Below are 22,955 nucleotides of genomic sequence, written 5' to 3'. Positions count from 1 at the left end.
GACATACGGTTGGAAAAGCTATAACAGAGTACAGAATACAAAGAGTGCATTTTTTGCAGTTAGACATATAATTTAATATGAATAATTTAATATGAAAATGTTATTTTATAACAATTTAAGATTATTTTAATAGCATGACATAGTAATGTGAACCATCAAATATTAAAGGCCATTATAAATCAAATACAATGACTTTAAGAAATAAGAAAAAAATGACATTTTTATTAGAAATGTAAGGGATAAAACATAGCAGCTGTATCTTAAGATGTTATTAGAGGGCTGGGGATGTGGCTCAAGTGGTAGCGTGCTCGCCTGGCATGCATGCAACACTGGGTTCCATCCTCAGCACCACATACAAATAAAGATGTTGTGTCTGCCTAAAACTAAAAAATAAATATTAAAAAAATTCTCTCTCTCTCTCTCTCTCTCTCTCTCTCTCTCAAAAATATTTCATTAGAAATGTAAGAGATAAAACATAACAACTATATCTTAAGCAGTAGTCAATGAGCTGAAGTTACATTCTAACAAATTACCCAGAAGAGAGAATAGAGCAAAAACTAAATGAAAACAATTAGATAATATTAAGATACATTGAACTACTTGTGCAAAAACCTCCAGCCCAGGACATGACCAGCAGCTCAGCGCACAACCAGGGTGTCCTGAAAACCAGATGAAGCAAGAGCTTACAGATGGCTGTGCAGCAGTCATAGGCCATCAACAGCAGAAGAAAGATCTCAAAGGAGAAGAAAGAACAACTCACCAAAAGTGTGCTCTGTAACTAAAATCAATAGAAATTAAAAAAAAAAAAAAGACTTATATAAGAATGTAATGATATGGCATTTTCTTAGAAGAACAAATCTGAAATCAATTTTGGGGAAAAGATGGGAATAGATCTTTAAACAATAAAAAAGAAAAAAGACCAGTGGGCCCAGGGTCTTCCTGACAGTTTTAGTGAGGACAGGAGGTTGCACACCACGGATGAATTGTAATAGAACAAGAACACAAAGTACCTTCTGCTCCTTTGGATTCTGTGTGAGGCCCAAGAGTACACATTATACTATTCTTTCCTTCCATCTATTTTTTTCATTGACTTTTCAGATATTAGGAACTGTCAACCTATAGAAGAAGAGGACAAACTTTCAATATATTACATGAAATATTTTATTTATTTATTTAGTAAAAAGTGAATCTGTTTTGTGTTAAACTACCTACTGTAGACTTTGAGATTATCAAATTAAATAGGACTTCATTCCCTACCTGTGTTGATTTGCTAACATGTTCATGAGATCACAAAATTACAACCCAATTTAGTAGGCGCAACTATAAATTTGTTCATGATATGCTGAGAGTTCATGGAACATGTTAATTAAACTGGGATCAAAGAGGGCTTCTCAGAGTAAACATTCCCTGACTGAGCTTTAAAGTGGATAAAGTTAGAATTGGCCAGAGTATGAAAAGATGGAAAGATGCATTTCATATAAATTCACATGAGTGTAATACTTGTGGAACCACTTAGGATAATTTGCACATTCAAAATGATTCATAAATGGATCCTATTCATGTGATTACCTAATTCACATCTCTAATTGGATCTCAGTTTCATATTTATAAAACTCTCCTTCATTTCCCACAAAAATCTTTTTTCCCCTAGTTGTCCTCCATCTCACCAAATCATACTGCCTACAATATTATCATTCATGCTAAAATCATACAATAGCTTCACTACTCTATCCCTTACATCTTATTTAGAAATATATTTAAAGAATTGCACCTTCAAAATATGCCTAATTTCATCATTGTCATTACTGCTTTGGTAACCCCCTCACATAGTATAACAGCTTCCAGAAAATTTTCTGTGCTTTCTATTTGGTTCCAACAAACTGTTCTTATAATGTAGTCCAAATGGCCCTATTGAAATCATGTTTGGGTCATATCTCTCCTTTGAAGAGCACCTTTGCATTGGATTTTTATCCCACACTTAATAAAACTCAATTGTCCTACTTTGGCCTCCTAGACACTAGATGACATGGGTCCAGGAGATATCTCCAAGATCATTTGTACATGTCTTCAAATGCAACCTTCTTTGGTTTTGTTGTTGTTTGTTTTGTTTTCCTTCAAGTATTCAAAGTATTTTACTTTCTTCCTAGTTTTATCTATATTTTTTATATTGCTATTTCAAAGGTCAAAAGCAGTTTATCTCTGAAATAATAGTAAATATAGTGTAAAGCTATTTTTTTTTCTTTTAAAAATATTTATTTTCTAGTTGTAGTTGGACACAATAGTTTTATTTTATTTATTTTTATGTGAATTGTACCCAGGGCCTCACACACACTAGGAGTGCTCTCTACTGCTGAGCCACAACCCCAGCCCCAGTGTAAAGCTAACTTCACCATTTAATTGTTAGTTGAATAAATAATGTTTATAGAACATTTGCATGAGGCTCAGGGTGCACATAGGGGGCAGGTCATCAGAGGACAGAAAGGGAACAATGATTGACCAGCCACCTTTTCACCATCAGTCTTCTATTTTGTCAGAGTATTTGCTTTAATTTTTCTCAAATCTTTTCTTGACAAGTATCATGTAAATTCTGACTTGTAACATTCTAAATTTTCTTGTTATTTTCTAAGACATGAAACTTCCCTTGAGAAAGTCTCTGCTTAGCTAGTTGAGTATTACTCATATTTCTCATCTAATTCAAGAACCCAGTTTATATATCAAGAAAACCCAAAAGACTTTTTTACTCAGATTTTAAATAGGAATATAATTAATATACATTTAGAAACAAGTGAGGTTTATGGATAGGAATATAATAATGACTAGGAAGGGTTATAAGAAAGGTTTCTGGTATCTGATGTGGTAGGGTTAACTTTATATAATTAATTGAGAGGTACATTTATGTTTATGCAACTATGTATGTAATGTACTTGACAGTATGCTTTATTATAATAGTTTCTGTCATTCCACTATCCCTTACCATGAAATTGTCTTTTGCTGTCTAAGTGATTATTGTTTTCTGTCATCATTTACTTGCTTATATTTTCATGTGTAAGATATAAACTTTGATATGGAATTTAATACTCCATAATTTTTACATAGTATTTAGAATTTTATCCAAAAACATATTTTCAAACATCTCCAAGATATCAAAGCACATTTTTTCAAAGTGGGCAAAAAGATAGCACATTGCCTTTCCCTATCACCCAAGTAACTGTGGTAAGTAGAATGGGGTCTCCCAAAGAAGTCAGACCTAATCAATGGAACTTATGAATAGGTTTTAAGTCCATTATAAAGAGAAAGCTTGATTATAGATGCAACTAAACTTATTAATCAATTGACCTTAAAACAAGAATATTATCCAGGTAGGCCCAATTTATTCACAAAGTTTCTTGGTGGAAGAAAGAGGCAGAATAGGACGTTAAAGACTGAGAGAGATTTGAAGAAGCTACACCACTGGCTTTGAAGATGGGGAAAAGGCCCCCAAAGGAAGAATACAGTCTCCAGAAGTTGGAAGAATTAAGGGAGTTAGTGTTTATCTAGAGTGTATGCATAATGCAGTTCCCTGTGCTTTTATTTTAGTCCAATGAGGCCAAATTTACATTTCTGAGCTCTAGAATTCTAAGGCATTGAATTTGTGTTGATTTTAGTTACAAAATTTGCAGTACTTTATTGCAGCAACCTTAGGAGTAATACAGTAACTTAATAATGTTCTGCATTTCTACAAACCTGGGCACATTTCCCCTTCTCTTTATGCTCTTGATGATTTAAACAGTTCTCTGCTAAGTCTGTACATAGAGGGGACCTGAACAAGATCTCTTTACATTCTGCACATTGCATAAAAAAGGAAGGAGATAGTGAGGTCAGAGTAAGAAGGAGAAAATAAAAAGCATAAGTAAGAAGGAAAACAAAGAGTAGGAAAGGGAAAAACAAGACAGTTACTGGTCACAAATCAACCATAATGGCTTGTAGTCAAAAGTAAATACAGAGGCTGAGGCAGGAGGTATGCAAGTTCAGGCCAGCCTCAGCAACTTAGCGAGACCCTCAGCAACTTAGGGAGACCCTGTCAGACGGTGAGTGTGGCTTAGGGGTTTTGTACCTGGATTCAATCCCTGATACAAAAACAAATCAAAACAAAAGAAACTTGGATAATAAAGATGACGGAATTATGCTGTGTGTGAATATATCATAATGAATTCCAATTTTATATATTAGTATAATGCACCACTAAAAAATAAATAAGTGGAAGGAATACCAATAGAGTGGAAGAAGGATATGAGGGGGAGAGAGGAGGGGAAGGGAGGGATTATTACTGGGAAATGAAATGGAAATAACTATACTGTATGCATTTGTGTATTTGTCAAAATAAACCCCACTACTATGTATAACTACAAGGTACAAAAGAAACCAAATAAATTAAAGGTAAAACAACTATTTATCTCAAATACAGGCCAGAAATGAACTTCATACTTTCTGCAAAAATCATCAGAAGGAAAGCAGAGGAACCCAGTGATATAAATGAATCTATGCTTTTCTATTCAAAAAGTGATTTCAAAAGAGTAGAAAAATTAAAGTTCCATTAATAACATATATGTTTTAAGATGGCATATTACATGTGTACTATTTAATACACATATTGAACTACATGGACTCAATGTAGAAAATATGCAATCATAAAAATTGTTTGCTAGATTGCTTTGATTTAGTATTATGATCTGGTAATTGACTGACTTCTAAATTTGTTTTATTTATTTGTATTTTAATTGAAGAAACCTGGAAATTAAAGTTCATTAATAGTTCTGTAATTTAGTTTTGACTATGAAGGAAAACATTGGGGAAAAGCTTTCCCCAAGGTCATTATCATTTTACTGCATTCCCTTTAAGGAGAACCTCTAAGAAGTAGAAGAGAATTTATTGTCAAAGGTACTGTGAAACTGCAGATTTAAGTAGGTAAGAGAACCAGGAAGAATAAAGACTGACTTCTACCAGCTTTTGAATTTAAGGTATCTGGAATTCTCTAGTGGTAACCATTCACAAATCAGTTTCTTGGGTATCTTACTTTAATTTGATCTGCTGCACCCACATTATCTAAGGAGGAGATAGAAAAATAAAGCAAATTCAAGCACTGGAAAATACAGGTGAGATTTTCTTTTTCTATTAAAATGAATACCGAATCTATGTTGGAAAGAGGATTTCATTTAAGCTACTAGATTTTGCACATTTGTAATAAAAATTCAATACACTGCTTTCTGAAGTAAATGGAGAATGAAATTATTAAGATGATGCTAAGATAAGGCGTTTTCTATACATGACTGTGAGATAGGGTGTCATGAGTGCCACAAATAGAAAAATGCCAATCATTTCAAAAGCTACTGAGGTGTCAGGTTTCAAATGCTCAGCAAGTGGAGGAAAGCATCTTTGAGATGTGGGTTAAGGAGAGAGAAGATTTCCTCTAGGACCTTGTGTTTTGGATACTAGAGGGATCAATCCCCAGCTTGTGTGTATGTGCTTGGTTTGTTCTAGAGAAGCGAGCAACGTAAGTGATATTTGCCAAGACTGCTATGCTGTGCATTAAATTTAGGGGCTCTCTCACTGGAGAACAGACTGTTTTAAAATCAGTAGAAAAACCAAAGGAGTATGAACATATGAAAGTAGGGAACATGCTTAATCCCAAATCTCAATTTCAATGTTGCTACTACCATTGCTGTTATTACTATCATCATTTTGTCATGCCCCAGAGAAGGCAGCACTGTAATGACTACCGAATCCACTCCACCCACTTGGAACACTGACCTGCCATTTCCCCAAAGCTGTAAGTACCAAGCACAACAGAGGTAATGGGTGGACTCCCAGCAATCAGTAGTCATGAACACCTTACTCAGCAGATCTGAAGGGCTGTGTTCTCAGTAGCACAGTCTGGAATAAGAGGAACAGTTTATGTCCTTGGCTTGATTTGAGGAAGAACCTAGAAAAACCCTTTACAATTATTCCATATACATATCTCCACGAAAACATAGCAGTAATCTCTACTAAAGTGTCGCGACCCCTCGCCGGCAAGGGAAAACATGACACAGGATTCTTCTTTTAGCAGTTTATTCAGGCCTTGATTCAAGTATCATCTTCTAGCGACCCCCCCGCCGAGCGCCCAAGCATAGCCTAATAAAGCCTCCCGCATACCAATCCCAAGCTGCCACGTGGATCTTTCTCATAGGGTGGTAAGGGATTGCGCGCCAATTCTCCATAAAAGGAGGTGTTTATCACAGGCCACAGTGGAAGCCGGCGCCATCTTCTAATGGTGGCCACGGTCTATAGGAACGGCTCACCACACTAAAGTGCCTAGAACTCCATTACTGAGTGTTCATCTATTTAAATAATACTTTCTCCTCTTCTTAAATTATTTTAATTATTATTCAATGGTAATCTCTTCCTGAAATATTGAACTCTCCCAAATTGAGAGATCTAATGCAACTACCATAACACTGGAAATATCAGAAGGATACACAAAAAAAATGTGGACATTAAAGGACTGACTGCTGACTTTTCTTCCTTTTACTTTGATCCAGTTTAGAGATAAATCGTGTTTTGGTTAATCCATGTTTACAGAGGTGAAGTAATTTCATGGTAGAAATAAGTGCTATTGTGATAAGTGATAAATTGAAACTCTGTCATTTCACAAATGAGATATTGGAAGCTCCAGGAAGTTAAACGATATACCTGTGTTACAACAACATCACATCAAAGCCTAATTTGTATAATTTTGTTTCTATGACTTCACACCACATCTGAAACTTGGGGTCAAATAAGGGGCTATGAAGTCATTTAGATGAGATCCAGATTCATAAGAAGGAGAACCTGCGGAAGTCTCGAGGCTCAAGTATTTGAGGACTTATAAGTGGATATTGTGAACAGGTATGGAAATACTCAGCAAAGAAAGTGAGGACATATGCTTTTACTTATGCATCAAAAATAAAGAAAACATTCTCTGTATACAAATTGGTGTTCCCTCAAACAGATTTTGTTTCAAAATTAGAGTGCCTTATATAAAATAAAAGCTATTTTTATTAAATTACATTTTTATGTAAATATAAATATACTACAGTGGACACCACAATTCAGTATAAGCAATATGCATCAATAATAAATTAAAGAAAACTGAAAAGTCAATTTGGAAATAAACTTTAATACATAGTGAAGGAGGAAAGATACCTGGTAACAAGTGAGACTCAAGGGATTTATGTTACCTCTCTGGACATTGTTTCTACATCTGAAGTGAAAAAAAAAATGATATTATATAGAAGTAAGGTAATTGGAAAATACACAATTCATTTTCAAGTGTGTATACTAAACAGGAGCAACTACCCATTTTTCTATTTTCAACTATAAGAATGATGTTCTAAATTAGAAATAAATGATGATGGTACTTTCCATGTGTCCTTCAGGTAATTTGTCTCTGGGGAACATGGCCTCATGGACTCAACCCATGGAAAAAATAAACAATGTAACTGAATTCATCTTCTGGGGCCTTTCCCAGAATCTAGAAGTTGAGGAAGTCTGCTTAGTGCTCTTCTCTTTCTTCTACACAGCTATTCTTCTGGGAAATCTCCTCATTATGCTGACAGTTTGCATGGGCAACCTGCTCAAGTCTCCTATGTATTTCTTTCTCAACTTTTTGTCTTTTGTAGACATATGTTATTCTTCGGTCACCGCACCCAAGACAATTGTTGACATGTTAGCAAAGAACAAAACTATCTCTTATGCAGGATGCATGCTGCAAATCTTCGGAGGGCATTTTTTTGGTTGTACTGAGATCTTCATCCTTACTGTAATGGCCTATGATCGTTGTGTGGCCATCTGCAAACCCCTGCACTATATGACCATCATGGACAGGGAGACTTGCAGTAAAATGTTGTTGGGGTCATGGATAGGTGTGTTCATACACTCCATTATCCAAGTGGCTCTGGTAGTCCAATTACCCTTTTGTGGACCCAATGAGATTGATCACTACTTCTGTGATGTCCACCCTGTGCTGAAACTTGCCTGCACAGACACCTATATTGTTGGTATTGTTGTGACAGCCAATAGTGGTACCATTAGTCTAGGGAGCTTTGTGATCTTGCTCTTCTCCTACAGTGTCATTCTGGTGACTCTGAGGAAGCAGTCAGCAGAAGGAAGACGCAAAGCTCTGTCCACCTGTGTCTCCCACATTGCAGTGGTCATCATCTTTTTCGGTCCCTGTACTTTTATATACATGAGGCCTGACACTACCTTCTCAGAGGATAAGATGGTGGCTGTATTTTACACCATTATCACTCCCATGTTGAATCCTCTGATTTATACACTGAGAAATACAGAAGTAAAAAATGCTATGAAGAAACTGTGGGACAAGAAGGTGTTTTGGACCAGTGGGAAATAGTTGGAAGTAATAATTTGAACTGAATGATTTTATGAATTATCTTATATTTTCTCCACTGTGTTTAACCCTTCTGTACAATAAAGACAACCAGGACAAAACTCACAGGATTTGAGGAAAGAACAAATGAAAGAATAACATATTTTACAAAGAAAAAGTATGATCATTATTATCTTAATTATTTCAAAATCTGGTAATTTCCTGAAATCTATGCTAGGTATTCCTGTAACTAACAAACTTAAAATTATCATATTCAGTATCATTATTTTCTTCTCCATTTTATGTTTTGTGATATTTTAAAATGAGAACATTCTAAGAAGTATTACTTAAAGCCATTTCTGTGGTTTTGAACTATGACTGGTGCATTTTAATCTCTCATATGTGTATATTGTGTGGATTTTAGAATACCTAAAAAGCAACACATCAAAGCTAATGTTCTCCTATATAAATTCTTCAAAAGACAGGGAAAACTAAACCAATAAGCCTGGACTGAGAACGGAAGTGTTTGCAGAATGTCAAACAGATAACTCCGAAGCTGAAAAGTCAAAAGATTAGTTTTCATAATTTGGTCTTGGGAAAAATCTTTCCATACTGTGGTGCTCATTGTACCCAAACAGTAAGAAGATTGAACTGATTAAGCTGTGAGAGTCCCCTTTTCAATTGTAATATCTCAGTGGTATTCTCATTCTGGACAATTATTATTTTTTTTTCTTGTTTGAACTGATATTTTCTCTGGTGTCCCAGTTCTCCTTCCTTCTCCATGAGCCACATCCTGAAATTTATTAATTTTTTTAGTAAATATGCATAGCACCAATTGCCTCTGCTCTTGTTTCATTGTCTTTTCCTGACATTGATTATTCATGCTACTGCCTGTTCTTGGGTTTGTATCTGTGGCTGATTGAGAAGTATAAGCATTATTCATGGAAAGGACCATAGTGCTTAATAAATGACTGGTAATCTTGATGTATCCACAGAATTAAAAGCAAAAAAGATTAAAAAAATCAACAAGATGTTTGAATTTGAAATTAAAACCATATTTAGGCCTTTTGCTTGAATAATACAAATTTGTGTTTATTTTCCTACTTTAAACATTCATTTGCTGGGTCTCTAAATTTTGAAAGGAGTTGGTCAATGCTTTACAAACTCATCATGATAATTATCTTTTATTTTTCATGCACAAATGGACATTTTAAAAGAATCTTTTCAGTTAGGCCAGGTTAAGGGTCTATAAGAATCTACATTTTAAACAAGTTTTTCTGTGAATTTCTGTGCAGGCAGTGACATATCAGGAAACAAATTGGGGAACTGGGACTTGATGATTCTTCATGTTGTTAGAATGTAAGAGTTCTATGAGTTGATAGAATACAAACAGGTCTTTTGAATGTTTCCCCCTGTGTTATGCAGTACAGTGAACAGAGAGCTAAAATTGAACTGGGCTTGCAAAACAGCATAATAAATAAATATCACACATTTGATAACTTCTCTCTATAGTACTCTGTTTTATGTCTTTACCCTAAATAATTGTTTGTCTGATGTCCCTGGGAAGGTAGTAGATGGCACTGTTTTGATTCACAGAGACCAGTAAGTAAAACATATGAAGGATTATTCAAGTTTTCACCTGCCACTTTATAAATTATACCTGTTCCTGAAATTTTCTGAGTCAGTCCCTGTGGGAGGAAGCAAGTAGACTTGTGATTCCTGGGATGGAGATAAAAAAATAATCCTGAAAACTCAGACTCACCCCAGTTCTGGTGTGTACACCTGGGATTGAACTCAGGGGCACTCTACCACTGAGCCACATCCCTCGTCCTATCTAGTATTTTACTTAGAGACAGGATCTCACTGCGTTGCTTAGCACCTGCTTTTTCTGAGGCTGGCTTTGAACTCATGATCCTCTTGCCTCAGCCTTCTGAGCCATGGGGATTACAGGTGTGCACCACTGTGACTGACTTGTCCCAGTTTTTAATCCAGGATCAGAACATCCGCATATGGAGGGGATGTGAATTTGAATAGTTTGAAAGATATAATAACAATTTCACTGATATTTGCATGTTTTATGTAAATATTAACAAATTGCACCCCAGTAATATCCATTTATTCATTTACAATTTTTTCTAATTTAAAAGCATTACACAGGTTGGAAAATTTCCCATGCTGTGCATTTACAAACAGCGTTTTTTTTTTTTTTTTTTTTTTTTTTTTTAACACTTATAAAGACTTTAAAAATGAGTATAGAATTCATCAGTATTTATCCTGAAGAATTAATCATCTTGCTACCATGCTACATACATGCACATGTTGATAGCAGCACAATTCACAATAGTCAAAATATGAAACCAGCCTAGATGTTCATCAATGGATAAATGGACAAAGAAAATGTGATATATATATATATATATATATATATATATATATATATACACACACACACACCCACAAACACACACACACCCACTCAGTATTATTCTGCCATAAGGAAAAATGAAATTATGACATTTTCAGGAAAATGGATAGAACTAGAGACCATCATGTTTGGTGAAATAAGTCAAACTTAGAAAGGAGGCAAAGGGTCTTATGTTTTCTCTCCTATGTCGAAGCCAAAGTGGACAAAGGAAAAGAAAAGTGTGTATCAGGAAATCTACTAAAAATCAAAGGGGAACGAATGGAGGAAAGGGACTTGTAAGGTCAGGCAGCAGCAACCAAAAGGAGGTAGATTTAAAAAGGCTGCTGAAGGAGGCTTTATTGAGATTTTGCTACCAGGTGAGATCCTCAGACCTACAGGTTGGGTCTGAGGAGAAGCTGGTGAGGGTGGACTGGACTGGAATTTTTATTGGACTTAAGGCAGGAAGGGAGGGATTGGGACAGGAAAAGGCTATTTTTATACTCCCTTGTCCTACTGGGATTGGAGGGGGGAGTGGGCTGGCTAAGATCCAGGACTGGCCAGGAGACTCTGCTGATTGACAGGTGGTTCTGTCAGCACCTGATTGGTGGTTCTTTTGAGCGGGTTGGTTCTTTTGAGCGTTGTTGCTTGTCCACTTCCACCAACCTAACAGGTCCAAGGGGTGAGAGCTAGAGCCAAGGCAAATGATGGGGAGAAATATTGGCCAAATTACATTGTTATATTGTGTACAAGTATGAATATGTAACAATGAATCCCATCATTAAGTACAACTGCAATGCAACAATAAAAATGTGGTAAAAATGAGCGTATAAGTATAATCATTGTGATAAAGTTAAAAGTTTGATAGAAATAGATGTTCATTTTCAAATTTCAAAATTCTAATTACTGAAATACACCACCTAAAGGATACTAAGAATTAAATAAGTAACGCATAATAGTAATATGCAATTACATTGCATTTTGTATTTTAGAAACACATGTGGTTAATTGAAAGGTCTGAAATATACAACACACTCATTTTGTAAATTGCTTTCATTTTTCTTTATTACAATGAAAATCAATGAATGTAAATAGTTAGTTCTTCTTCCGACATAGCTGATTTTTCCATGAAGATATTTGTTTCCTAAAGCAAGACATAACTGCAGTTCATATATTTTGCTCTGATAATAGCTGATTTTTCCATGAAGATATTTGTTTCCTAAAGCAGGACGTAACTGTAGTTCATATACTTTGCTCTGATAACAGTGTTATAGTGCCCATATGTGTGGACTCATGAAGAACAGAATAAGTTGAAGAATGTCAGAGCTAGGAGGGACCAGGAGGTCATCTGATCTACTCTTGTATAAAATCTCAGAGAAGCAAAGCAACAGAAAGAGAGTGGCCAAGGGTCTTCTCTCCTCAAGGTTTGTTACTGTGGGTGACAGCACATCCCATCTTTGTTGTGTTAATGACATTGATTCTGGGTTGGGAACTAGATCAGGCAAAGGGTGACAACACCAGAGGCTTCAATAACCTTCATCTTGTCTTGGCCCCACAATCTCTCAGGGCCTTCTTCATGTCTGTATTTCTCAGTGTGTAAATGAGGGGGCTGAGCAAGGGGGAAATAATGGTGTGAACAGAGCAAACACTGTGTCATTGCTGGTAGAATCAACCCTGACATAGTGAAGAACAGCATAAAGAAAACCACAGTGATGTCTGAGCCACAGTTGAAGAGGATTTGAGGTGGCACTTGGGGAGCAGGTCCTCAAGATGAACAGGGTGATGGTATAAAAAATTACAAAGACAACAAATGTCAAAAGAGATATCATTCCTGTGGTGGTAAGGGTTGTCATGTGCAGGAGCCTCATGTCAGTTCAGGCTAGCTTCAGCAAGGGGAACATGTCACAGAAGTAGTAGTCTTTCTGATGGGGGCCAGTCTCCATGAGCATCTGTTAGGAACTTGGACAGAACTGTGGGATATAACAGTTGGTATGACACAGGGGTTAAATGGTTGAGAAAGTTTTATTTACCAAAATGATGGTATTTGGGGGCAAGGGAATACCCAGACATTTGAGGGCTGTCAGATATTATAAGCAACTTATTACAAATAAAATGAGACCTAACACAAAATCCTTCAGATGAGGTAAAAACTGGTGAAGACCATATTAGGAATTGATATTTGGCATAAAACTTCCTCAGAGCATTCTGTGTGTGTGTGCAAGTTATTACTATTTTTATTTCTCCAATTTTTAAATATATAAATGGAAGAAATCTTTAAAAATGTTTTTTTTTTTTTTTTAATTACAGGAGCTCCTGTAACACCAACAAGAAAAAGTCAGAAGATAAGCCAATTTTAGAAATAAAATCAACCACAAGAGATTTGGAGGATTCAAACTTCCCATAATGATAATATTCAGTGTATTAAAAAAAAAAAGTAAATCTTCATTTCTTCACTTCTCTGAACATGTATATAAAGACCTTGTTCAAATGATCTCTAAATCTCTTCCAGATCTTAAATTCTGGAACATACATTTTCTTTCTAGACCCCAGACATAATTGACATCATAATATTTTATAATGGCAATTATAAGGGATCATGGTTTTGTAATTGTGTCCTTCTTTAGGAAATCGTTATCTTGACTGAGAATCAGAAATGATACTGCTGGTTATTTGTGATGAGTCTTGCATCCTCACTTGTTGAAGTTTGAACATTATAGAAGCCCGCCAAGGCAAGCATAAAAAGCAGGGTTTATTTAAAAAGCAGTATCACAGGCTTCTCCTGGGAGGGAGAAGGGGGCCATAGCTGGTATCCTGGTATCCCAAGAAGCAAGGATTCTTTCCTTTTTATATATCTTAGGCTTCCTTTGTACTCCTATTTTCTTCCTCTTATCTTTCTCCTTCCTGTGTACAGGACTATGTCTAGGAAATGCTCCTTGGGATGACTGGTGGGAAAAGGTGAGCTATAGGGGGAAGGGCAGGATGGCGCAGCACAGGACACATTAATTAACAAACTTACAGCTCCCTGTAGGTAGGGGCAATTACTGGGACAGGTTACCTTAGAACAGGTTGAGCAAGGGCAGGCTCTTCATAAAAGAGGAGGAAGGGCTCAGAAGGAATTAACATTTGAATTCCTCAGGGAACAATCTCCAACTTCCTGGGACTCACTGAAAATTGGCTTGACTCATCTGACCTGACTTGATTTACCTATCTATACTGACTGCCTATTTCATTCTGGCTTCAGAATCAAACCTCATAGAAATAGACAGGTCCTAAGCACTCACATTTTGAGATTTGTACTGCAGTAAATATAACTAAACAATATGAAAAAAATGTGCTTACTATATATTTTAATTCTTTAATAACAATGCTTTAAAGTTAAACAATGTAATGTCCTTACACCATTTATATTGAACTTATCAAAGTTATTATTTGGTGGCCAGGACATCTCAAATAGATGACTTTAGTCTTAGTCTTTACTATAACACAATGTCGTTATCACATTTAGTCACTATGTTATACAAATGGTCTCCTAAACTATTTCCTCAAGTTCACTGAAATTCTGTGTCCCTTGACCTTATCTCTGAAGGATGTAAAAAATTCACCTCATTTTTAAGTACAAGAGACACAGAACTGATATATTCTGTTGCTCTGTCGCCTGTATCATTGTCCCCACTAAGAAACTGAATTGAATCTACTCAAAGTATTATTGTCTGTGTGCAGCAGAAACAAAAGTGTTAGGGTAGCAAGGAGTGCATAGCCACAATGTCATGGAGATTTCAGTAATAGTATTTCTTCATAAAAAACACTTAGACATGGCCAGGTGTGGTGGCACTTGCCTGTAATCCCAGCATCTCAGGAGGCTGAGGCATGAGAATTCCAAGTTCCAAGAAAGCCTCAGCATCTTAGCAAGAGCTAAGGGCTGAGGATGTAGATCAGTGGTTAGGTTGCCCAAGTATTTGACACTACTCTCCTTAGATCTGCAGACTCAGTGACGCTGTGTAAATGTCCACCCTAACACACATAGTTTCCACAAAAAGCATTTAATTATCTTTCATGGGCCTCTGGGTAAGCTGGAGTTCAGCTGACCTAGGATGGGAATGGCTGGGTTTAATTTAAGACTTCATAGTGGGCCCAGTAATACTTCATGTACCTTTTTTCCCTCATGCATACAATAGCAGAGTTATCTTCATCTGCTGGTCAAATCAAATTCACAGCTGATCACCAAATATGAACTAAATACGTTAAAGCACTGAAATATTTAAAGAAATCTCATTCAGAAACCACAAAGTACTTTAATTCTGGAGATACCAAAAATATGACAAATATATTAGTTTTGTGGATATGTTTATATGAAAAATAGATGAAATGTGAAGGAACATGAAATCCGTTTATAGAATCCATTGAGCACTGCTTAGAAATATATTTACACTTATTTATGCTATTCCAGGGAAAGAAGTATAACCATTAGCAATTAGAAATGGGGAGACATATTTTCATGTTTTTCACTACTAAGAAAACCATTTTTCTGGAAAATGAGAATTTTTGACTTTTATTTTTTTTTCATTTAAAGTTTACAACAAGTCATAATTTCCCATTTCTTTATAGCAATAGTATAACAACATCAGTCTGGCAGTCAATGCTATGATTGTGTATTAATGGAATAATAATTAATGGAAGTATGATCTTATTGAACATACTTCTTCAAACTGGGGACAGTCCAAATGTTCTAATTCTAAGAATATCAAAATCCTCAAATCCAAGTGCAAGTATTCAGATGTTCCATCAACTGTATGAAAACTACTAGAAACAATTACTCAAAACACAAATATTTGTAAGACCACTAATCCTAGCTTAATTGGGTCAGAAAAAAATTGCAAAGTGATTTTAATCACCAGCCTAGTTTGGTAACTTGATCTAGGGGACATAGAGATCCATTGCCTACAAAATCTAATCTTGGACCATAACAGTAGATTTGTGTGGTTCTAGAACTTGGTTTATAAATTTATTATAACTTCTAATCCAGATATCTTTGGACTTTTATCTTTGTTTTTAATTTCATGAGTACACCAACATCAGGTATCAGTCTTGTTTCTTAATATTGTCTTTTTTTAGTTGTTAATATATCTTTATTTTAATGTATTTATATGAGGTGCTGAGAATTGAACCCAGTTCCCTACTCATGCTAGGTTAGCACTCTACTGCTGAGCTACGACCCTCAGGTATCCATGGGTGATAGTTCCACCCTTCTCTCAACCACTAATACAAATGTATGGAGAGGCAATATGCACACTGGTGGATATTATAGTGAAGCAGAGAGACAATTGGAGATACACTAATCCACATATACACAAAAAAAAATCTCAGGTCATGGTTCTTGTGAAAGAGAAATCTATCATCAGGGCACAAGAATTTAGCATAATAATAATAAAAAACATATTTGTCCAGTATAAGTCTTTCTAGAACCACAGATGGAAATAGGGCAAGAAAGTCCAGTCAAAAAGAATAAATAAATAGATGAATGGATAGATAGACAAGTGGATTTAGCAAAACTACTTGATTCAAACTTTGTAGGAACTAAGGTTTTCAATAAAGCATTTCAGCAAATTATATTTGCCTTGTTAATTGTGTCACGGTTGTCCACATTGTCATGCTTGGCTCTGTTTTCATTGTTTCTTTAGTTTTCTTAGAAGTCACTGTACATTAAGAGATGTTGCTGGTTACAAACTATGAGTAAAGTATAGGTGGTTAGAAAAAGAACATTAATGAAATATTATAATTGATTAAATAACAGGTACATCTATTCAGTGTCTTTAAGATGTGAAAAAAGAAAATGAACACTAATGCCAGAGAATATAAACCAATCTTTTGTCTTTAAGCTTATTTTTATTATTTTGGTATGCTGTTCACACCTCTGCAGCCACTCTAATATTACTGGAATGAAATGTGATTGTGTTTTGTAGGACTGCTATCAAAATGCATTAGCTAAGTTGTCATGTTTTCCAGATATCTATTCAAAAGTTAAGTACCTATTAATTGCTTAATACATACCAGAAAACTTCTTAACCCTGTAAACAACCTCAAAGTTTTAAAATCATATAAAGAAAATAGCAAAGATAAAAATGAGGATAAGATAATGACGCTGAGATTCTGTGCTTAGTAAGATTTGTTTAGTCTTGATACCTTAGAAAAGCATTTGATTAAGAAATAACAAAATTAATATTAAGCAATGATGAGTGATAGTTTTTAACAATATGTTTTTCTGTCATTTGTTTCTCCTGGAAATCTATCGTGTCATTATTTAGTTCATTGTGAACTGTTTATAAGCAAGAGTGACAAAATTTAAGATCATTCAGCTTAAATTATTACTCCCAACCATTTGCCACTGGTCCAAAACACCTTCTTGCTCCACAGTTTCTTCACAGTATTCTTTACTTCTGCATTTCTTTTTATATAAATCATAGGATTTAGCATGGGAGTGATAATGGTGTAAAATACAGCCACTGTCGTATCCTCTGAGAAGGTAACATTAAAGCACATGTATGTGAACACACAGGGACCAAAAAGAATGATGACCACTGCAAGGTGGGCTCCACAGGTGGGACAGAGCTTTGCACTTTCCTTCTGATGACTGCTTTCTCAGAGACATCAGGTTGAAACTATAGGTAATGAGCATTTATAAAACTCCCCAGAGTGTTGGCTGTCACAATGACACCAGTAAGTTAGGTGTCTGTGCAGGCAAATTTGAGCACAAGGCAGACATCATAAAAGTAATGATCAATCTCATTGTGTCCACAAAAGACTAGGTGGACTACCAGAGCCACTTGGATAACAGAATGAGAGAATCCACTTACCCAGGTCCCCAACAATATTTTACTGTACCTCTCCCTCTCCATGATGGTCATATAATATTACAGGTGGCCACATAATGATAAAAAACCATTATTATAAGGATGAAGATTCTGGAGCCACCAAAGAAATACACCCCAAGGACTTGCAGCATGCACCCCACAAAAGAGATAGTTTTGTTCTGTGCTAAAATGTCAACAATCATCTTGGGTGCTGTGAGAGAAGGGGAAACAAATGCCCATCAATGACAAGAAGTTGAGGAAGAAATATATGGGTGTTTTCAACAGATTCCCCATGAAAATGGTCAGCATTTTGAGGAAGATTCCCAGAAGAATGACTATGTAGAAGAATGAGAACACCCCAAAACAGACTTCTTCAAACTCTGGGTTCTGAAAAAGGCCCTGGAAAACGAGTCCAGTTACACTGTCTAATTTTTCCATGGAATGCATCCAGCAGGTCAACTTCTCAAAATAATTATATCATCTGAAAAAAAAAAAAACAGAAAGACAATCAGCATTTATTTGTAACTCAGAATAAGTGAATGATCGATCAAAGTAATTGTTGAAAATGGAAGAATCAGTACTGACTACTGACTGGCATGCATCCCTAGACTAATTAAAGTGCATCTATTCTAATCATTTTTCCTCTCTAATATATCCAGTTTATTCAAGTCAAATGAGAAAACAAAGTCTACAGAAATAAATTACAACTAAGTGTTAGCAAAATCACATATCTTATCAAGAGTGTATCTTGGATATTTATGTTAATATTATTTGTGTATAAAAATTCACTAAGTTCTCTTTCTGTAAAAAATGAAATCAACATTCAGAACAAAACTGTGGATATGTTGTTAACTGTATATCTGATAAATTGCACTTACTTAGATCACAAAAGTAAAAACATGTGGTTAGGATGGCCTTAGTTCTGAGCCTAAGCAACTCCATTTTAAAAACTCCAGTTTGAAACCTGCAGTTTCTCCAGGCACATCCACAGAGCCCTCCAGTATGGCCACAAGCAAGTTACTTCCCCTCACCATGATAAACAGAGTGAAGTCACTGGCAGGCTGTCCTCGCCTGATAGAGGAAAAGGCAAGAAGTTCAGTGTGGAGACCACCAGACCAGATGTTTTTGACCCCATGGTAAATGATGTCACTAAGAAGTCCTGTGGTAGCTGATAAGGATAGAAAGGGGGGTCAAATGCCGAAAAAAATTAGTATAAATAATAGAGCAAATGAGCAGATTTTCAGCCAGCCGAAACAAGGATGCACTCGAGCTGGGTGGGAGCCTGATGTGGGCCTGACATCCCATCACTTGTCATGGTTTCCTGAGCCACTGTGTGATCCTCACTGCTCTTAAACTCTACCACCTCCTCTGGACCTTGGTGAGAGTCACAGCTTCTCCCTAAGACCCTCTCCTCAACCGGTCGTCCACTCCACTCCAGGAAAAGCCTGCCTTGGTTCCAGACCTGGTCACCATGGTCTGAGTGAATTTGCATCTGCTGGACATAAAGCCTAAGGCTTAAGACTTGTGAACTTAGCATTTAGAGGGAATGTCTGTCATTAGCCTGGCATGATTAAGTGTGTTTTGCAGTGCTAAGAATTAATCTAGAATTGTTTGCTGTGAATTTATTTAACCTAGAATTGTTTGCTGTGAATTGATTATGTCTATTGCAGTGCCTAGCATTAAGGATTGTCGTTTTCTTGATTAAGAACCTATAGAATAAAATTGTATTGAGTAATTTGAGTGAATAAAACATTGAAAGGGACAGAAGTGCGTGGACATTCTTTATTTCTCCCCTCGACTGCATATGTCACAATTTTACCCCCTCGCGACACATGTCCACATGGTCCCTTCTGAATACTGCCATGCCTGGTCACTTCCTCCACTCAGGGGTCCTTGATTTGTCGATACTGGGCAACTTCTGCAGGGTCTTTCAGATATTTCTGCAGATGAACTTATGGCTCCTGTTTGAGCTCCAGCTCCTATGGTGAAGAGGTGCTGGAATGTGCGGTAGGGAAAAGAGGACAGTTACACAAACCTGACTCTGAAATCATGGTGCTGTAAACTGGGTGAGTCACTTACCACCATGGAGACTTTGTTATCTCATTTGTGAAAGGACAGACTGTTAACTTCACAATCACCATATAGACAGTAAATTCTACCTTGATACTGAGTTCCTCTTGTAGGATAAGAATAAAGGTAGAAAATAAAGAGAAAAGAAGAAATAAAAGGAATTTGTGGAGACAAGGAATCCCTGTTCAATTTGAAAGGTGGGAAATGGAGTCTCAGATATTTCTCAACTTTCAAACTCAGAGTCATGGAGGATTCCCCAGGATTCACTATGGCTTAGTATTTTAAACATTTGTTTAGTAATTAAAAAATGAAGCAAAAACAAGAACAAAAACAAAACATACAAAGGAAAGATTGTATTGTAATGTGTACATCTCTCATGTATCCTTCAATTTTATTAAGTCTCCTTCTAGAATATCTGAGTTCTCCCAATCTTGTGTGAATTTAATATTTCAGGAAGAGTTTCTTCTTTATTTACAATTTTTATGGGTTTAGAAAATGTTTGGTGTTTCATTTAAAATGGATTTAATTTGGGGCTGGGGATGTGGCTCAAGTGGTAGCGAGCTCGCCTGGCATGCGCCCAGCGCTGGGTTTGATCCTCTGCATCACATACAAATAAAGATGTTGTGTCCTCCGAAAACTAAAAATAAATATTAAAAACTCTCTCTCTCTCTTCTCTCTCTCTCTCTCTCTCTCTCTCTCTCTCTCTCTCTCTCTCTCTCTCTCTCTCTCTCCTAGTCTCTTCAGTAAACTTCACCACAGCATTAGGTGGCTGCAGGCGGGAGCTAGCTAGGAGAAGTTGCCCCCCCCCCCCCCCTCAGCTGATTTTAAAGGTAATTATAGTCTTGTCTCTTTAATTTAAAATTCCCTAGCGTTTACTCACGAATTGAACCTTCTTTAATGAAGCCAGCACTGGTCGCATGGCAGAATTCATGGCATTTGCAGGTAAATGGATAGAGCTGGAGAATATAATGCTAAGTGAAGTTAGCCAATCCCTAAAACCAAATGCTGGATGTCTTCTCTGATATAAGGATGCTGATTCATAGTGGGGATGGCGAGGAGCATGGAAGGAACAGACAAACTTTAGATAAGGCAAAGGGGAGGGAGGAAAGGAAGGGGAATGGTGGTAGGAAAGATGGTGGAATGAGATGGACATCATTACACTAAGTACATGTATGAAAACACAATTGGTCTGACTCATTTTGTGTGCAATCAGAGACATGGAAAAATAATCTCTATTTGTGTAATATAAATTGAATTGCATTATGCTGTCATATATAACAAATTAGAATAAATAAAATTTTAAAAAAATAGGAGAACATACAGGGTTATTTTCATGAAAGAGATTTGTTAGGTTCTTCATAAATCAAAGCCATAGGCATAAATGATTCCTGTCATTATCCCATGCCTCTGTATTCCTGTAATAATCCCATCCCTTCAACAACTTTTAGTTCATTGCTTCCCACTGCTGTTGAACCTGGTGCTCTCAGGTACCCTTTCTGCAACACTATTGTCCCCAGGATTTTCTGCTTTTGGGCAGTTACAGGTTTTGTCAGGACTATATGTTAGAGTTGCTAATCATCAAAGTCCACCTTCTCTTGTGCATCACACACTAATGATAATTATAATGGTAATAATATAATAGCAATACTATAATTCAGATTCAGAGTCAGGCACATGTCCCTGCTTTTACACAGTCCTTCCTCTGTTGCTTTTGTGCTGATTTTAGCAAAAGTATTATTCTCCACTGAGAAGCACTTCAGTATAAGAGAACTCAAATCACAGGATATTTCAACTGTGAATTATGTGGCTTGACTGCTTTAGAATAAAATGAACATCTACACACTTTTTCACTCCTCTAGTGTTCATACCACAAATTTACAGAAATCTTCTATCACCTCAAATCAAGACCTACCTGAAAGGAATCCACTTTCCCCTTTCTGATCATTTAAAGTGGAATATGTCATCTAACTTTGTTTTGCAATATTTGGCATCTTTTTTTTTACTCTTTTTAAATTAAATTTTTATTTATATATATGACAATGGAATGCCTTACAAAACATATTACATATATACAGCACATTTTTTTCATATCTCTGGTTGTATACAAGGTATATTCACACCAATCAATGTCTTCATACATGTACTTTGGATAATAATTTCCATCACATTCCACCATCATTTCTAACCCCATGCTTCCTCCCTTCCCCTCCCACCCCTCTGCCCTATCTAAAGTTCATCTACTCCTCCCATGTTCCTCCTCCCTACCACACTATGAATCAGCCTCCATGGATCAAGGACCTAGGAATAAAACCAGAGACCCTGCCTCTAATAGAAGAAAAAGTAGGCCGTAATCTCCATCATGTGGGAATAGGTCTCAACTTCCTTAATAAAACTCCTTTGGCACAAGAATTGAAATCAAGAATTAATAAATGGGATGGACTCAAATGAAAAAGTTGTTTTTTTTTTTTTTCTCAGCAAAATAAACAATTTGTGAGTTGCATAGAGAGTCTACATCTTGGGAGCAAATCTTTATCCCTCACACATCAGATAGAGCACTAATCTCTAGGGTATATAAAGAACTCAAAAAGCTAAGTACCAAAAAACCAAATAACTCAATCAATAAATGGGCCAAGAACATGAACAGACACTTCTCAGAAGATGATATACAATCAATCAACAAATATAAGAGTAAATGTTCATCATGGCTAGCAATTAGAGAAATGCAAATCAAAACTACTTTCATCTCATGCCAGTCAGAATGACAGCTATTATGAATACAAACAAAAATAAGTGTGGTGAGGATATGGTGAAAAAGGTACACTCATACACTGTTGGTGGGACTGCAAATTGGTGTAGCCAATATGGAAAGCAGTATAGAGATTTCTTAGAAAATCTTGAATGGAACCACCATTTGACCCAATTGTCCCTCTCTTTAGTCTATACCCAAAGGACTTAAAAACAGCATACAAGAGGGACACAGCCACATCAATGTTTATAGCAACACAATTCACAATAGCTAAACTGTGGAACCAACCTAGATGTCCTTCAATAGATGAATGGATAAAAAAGTGGCATATATACACAATGAAATATTACTCATAAAAGAGAACAAAATCATGTCATTTGCAGGTAAATGGATGGGGTTAAAGATAATGCTAAATGAAGTTAGCCAATCCCCCCCAAACAAATGCCAAATGTTTTTTCTGATTGACATCTCTTTATCATAATTGTACTGCCCTTCCTCAGAGTTCTG

The 22,955-nt window shown here is 36.2% G+C and overlaps 1 protein-coding gene across 1 annotated transcript; it reads left to right on the top strand.

The window, feature by feature from the left end:
• Positions 1-7,453: 7,453 nt before the first annotated feature.
• LOC139707097 (olfactory receptor 4S2-like) lies at positions 7,454-8,407 on the top strand. Its single transcript, XM_071617089.1, has one exon. The coding sequence runs from the start codon at positions 7,454-7,456 to the stop codon at positions 8,405-8,407; it is 954 nt and encodes a 317-aa protein (XP_071473190.1).
• The last annotated feature ends 14,548 nt before the right edge of the window (positions 8,408-22,955 follow it).

This window comes from Marmota flaviventris, chromosome 9, assembly GCF_047511675.1.
Source record: "Marmota flaviventris isolate mMarFla1 chromosome 9, mMarFla1.hap1, whole genome shotgun sequence".
In the NCBI taxonomy this organism is placed as follows: domain Eukaryota; kingdom Metazoa; phylum Chordata; class Mammalia; order Rodentia; family Sciuridae; genus Marmota; species Marmota flaviventris.
The sequence above is the reverse complement of the archived record's forward strand: the minus strand, read 5'-3'. Positions and strand labels throughout refer to the sequence as shown.

Bases quoted from the DNA above. Each gene is read 5' to 3' on its own strand.
- LOC139707097 (XM_071617089.1), top strand. From the start codon at position 7,454: ATGGCCTCATGGACTCAACCCATGGAAAAAATAAACAATGTAACTGAA.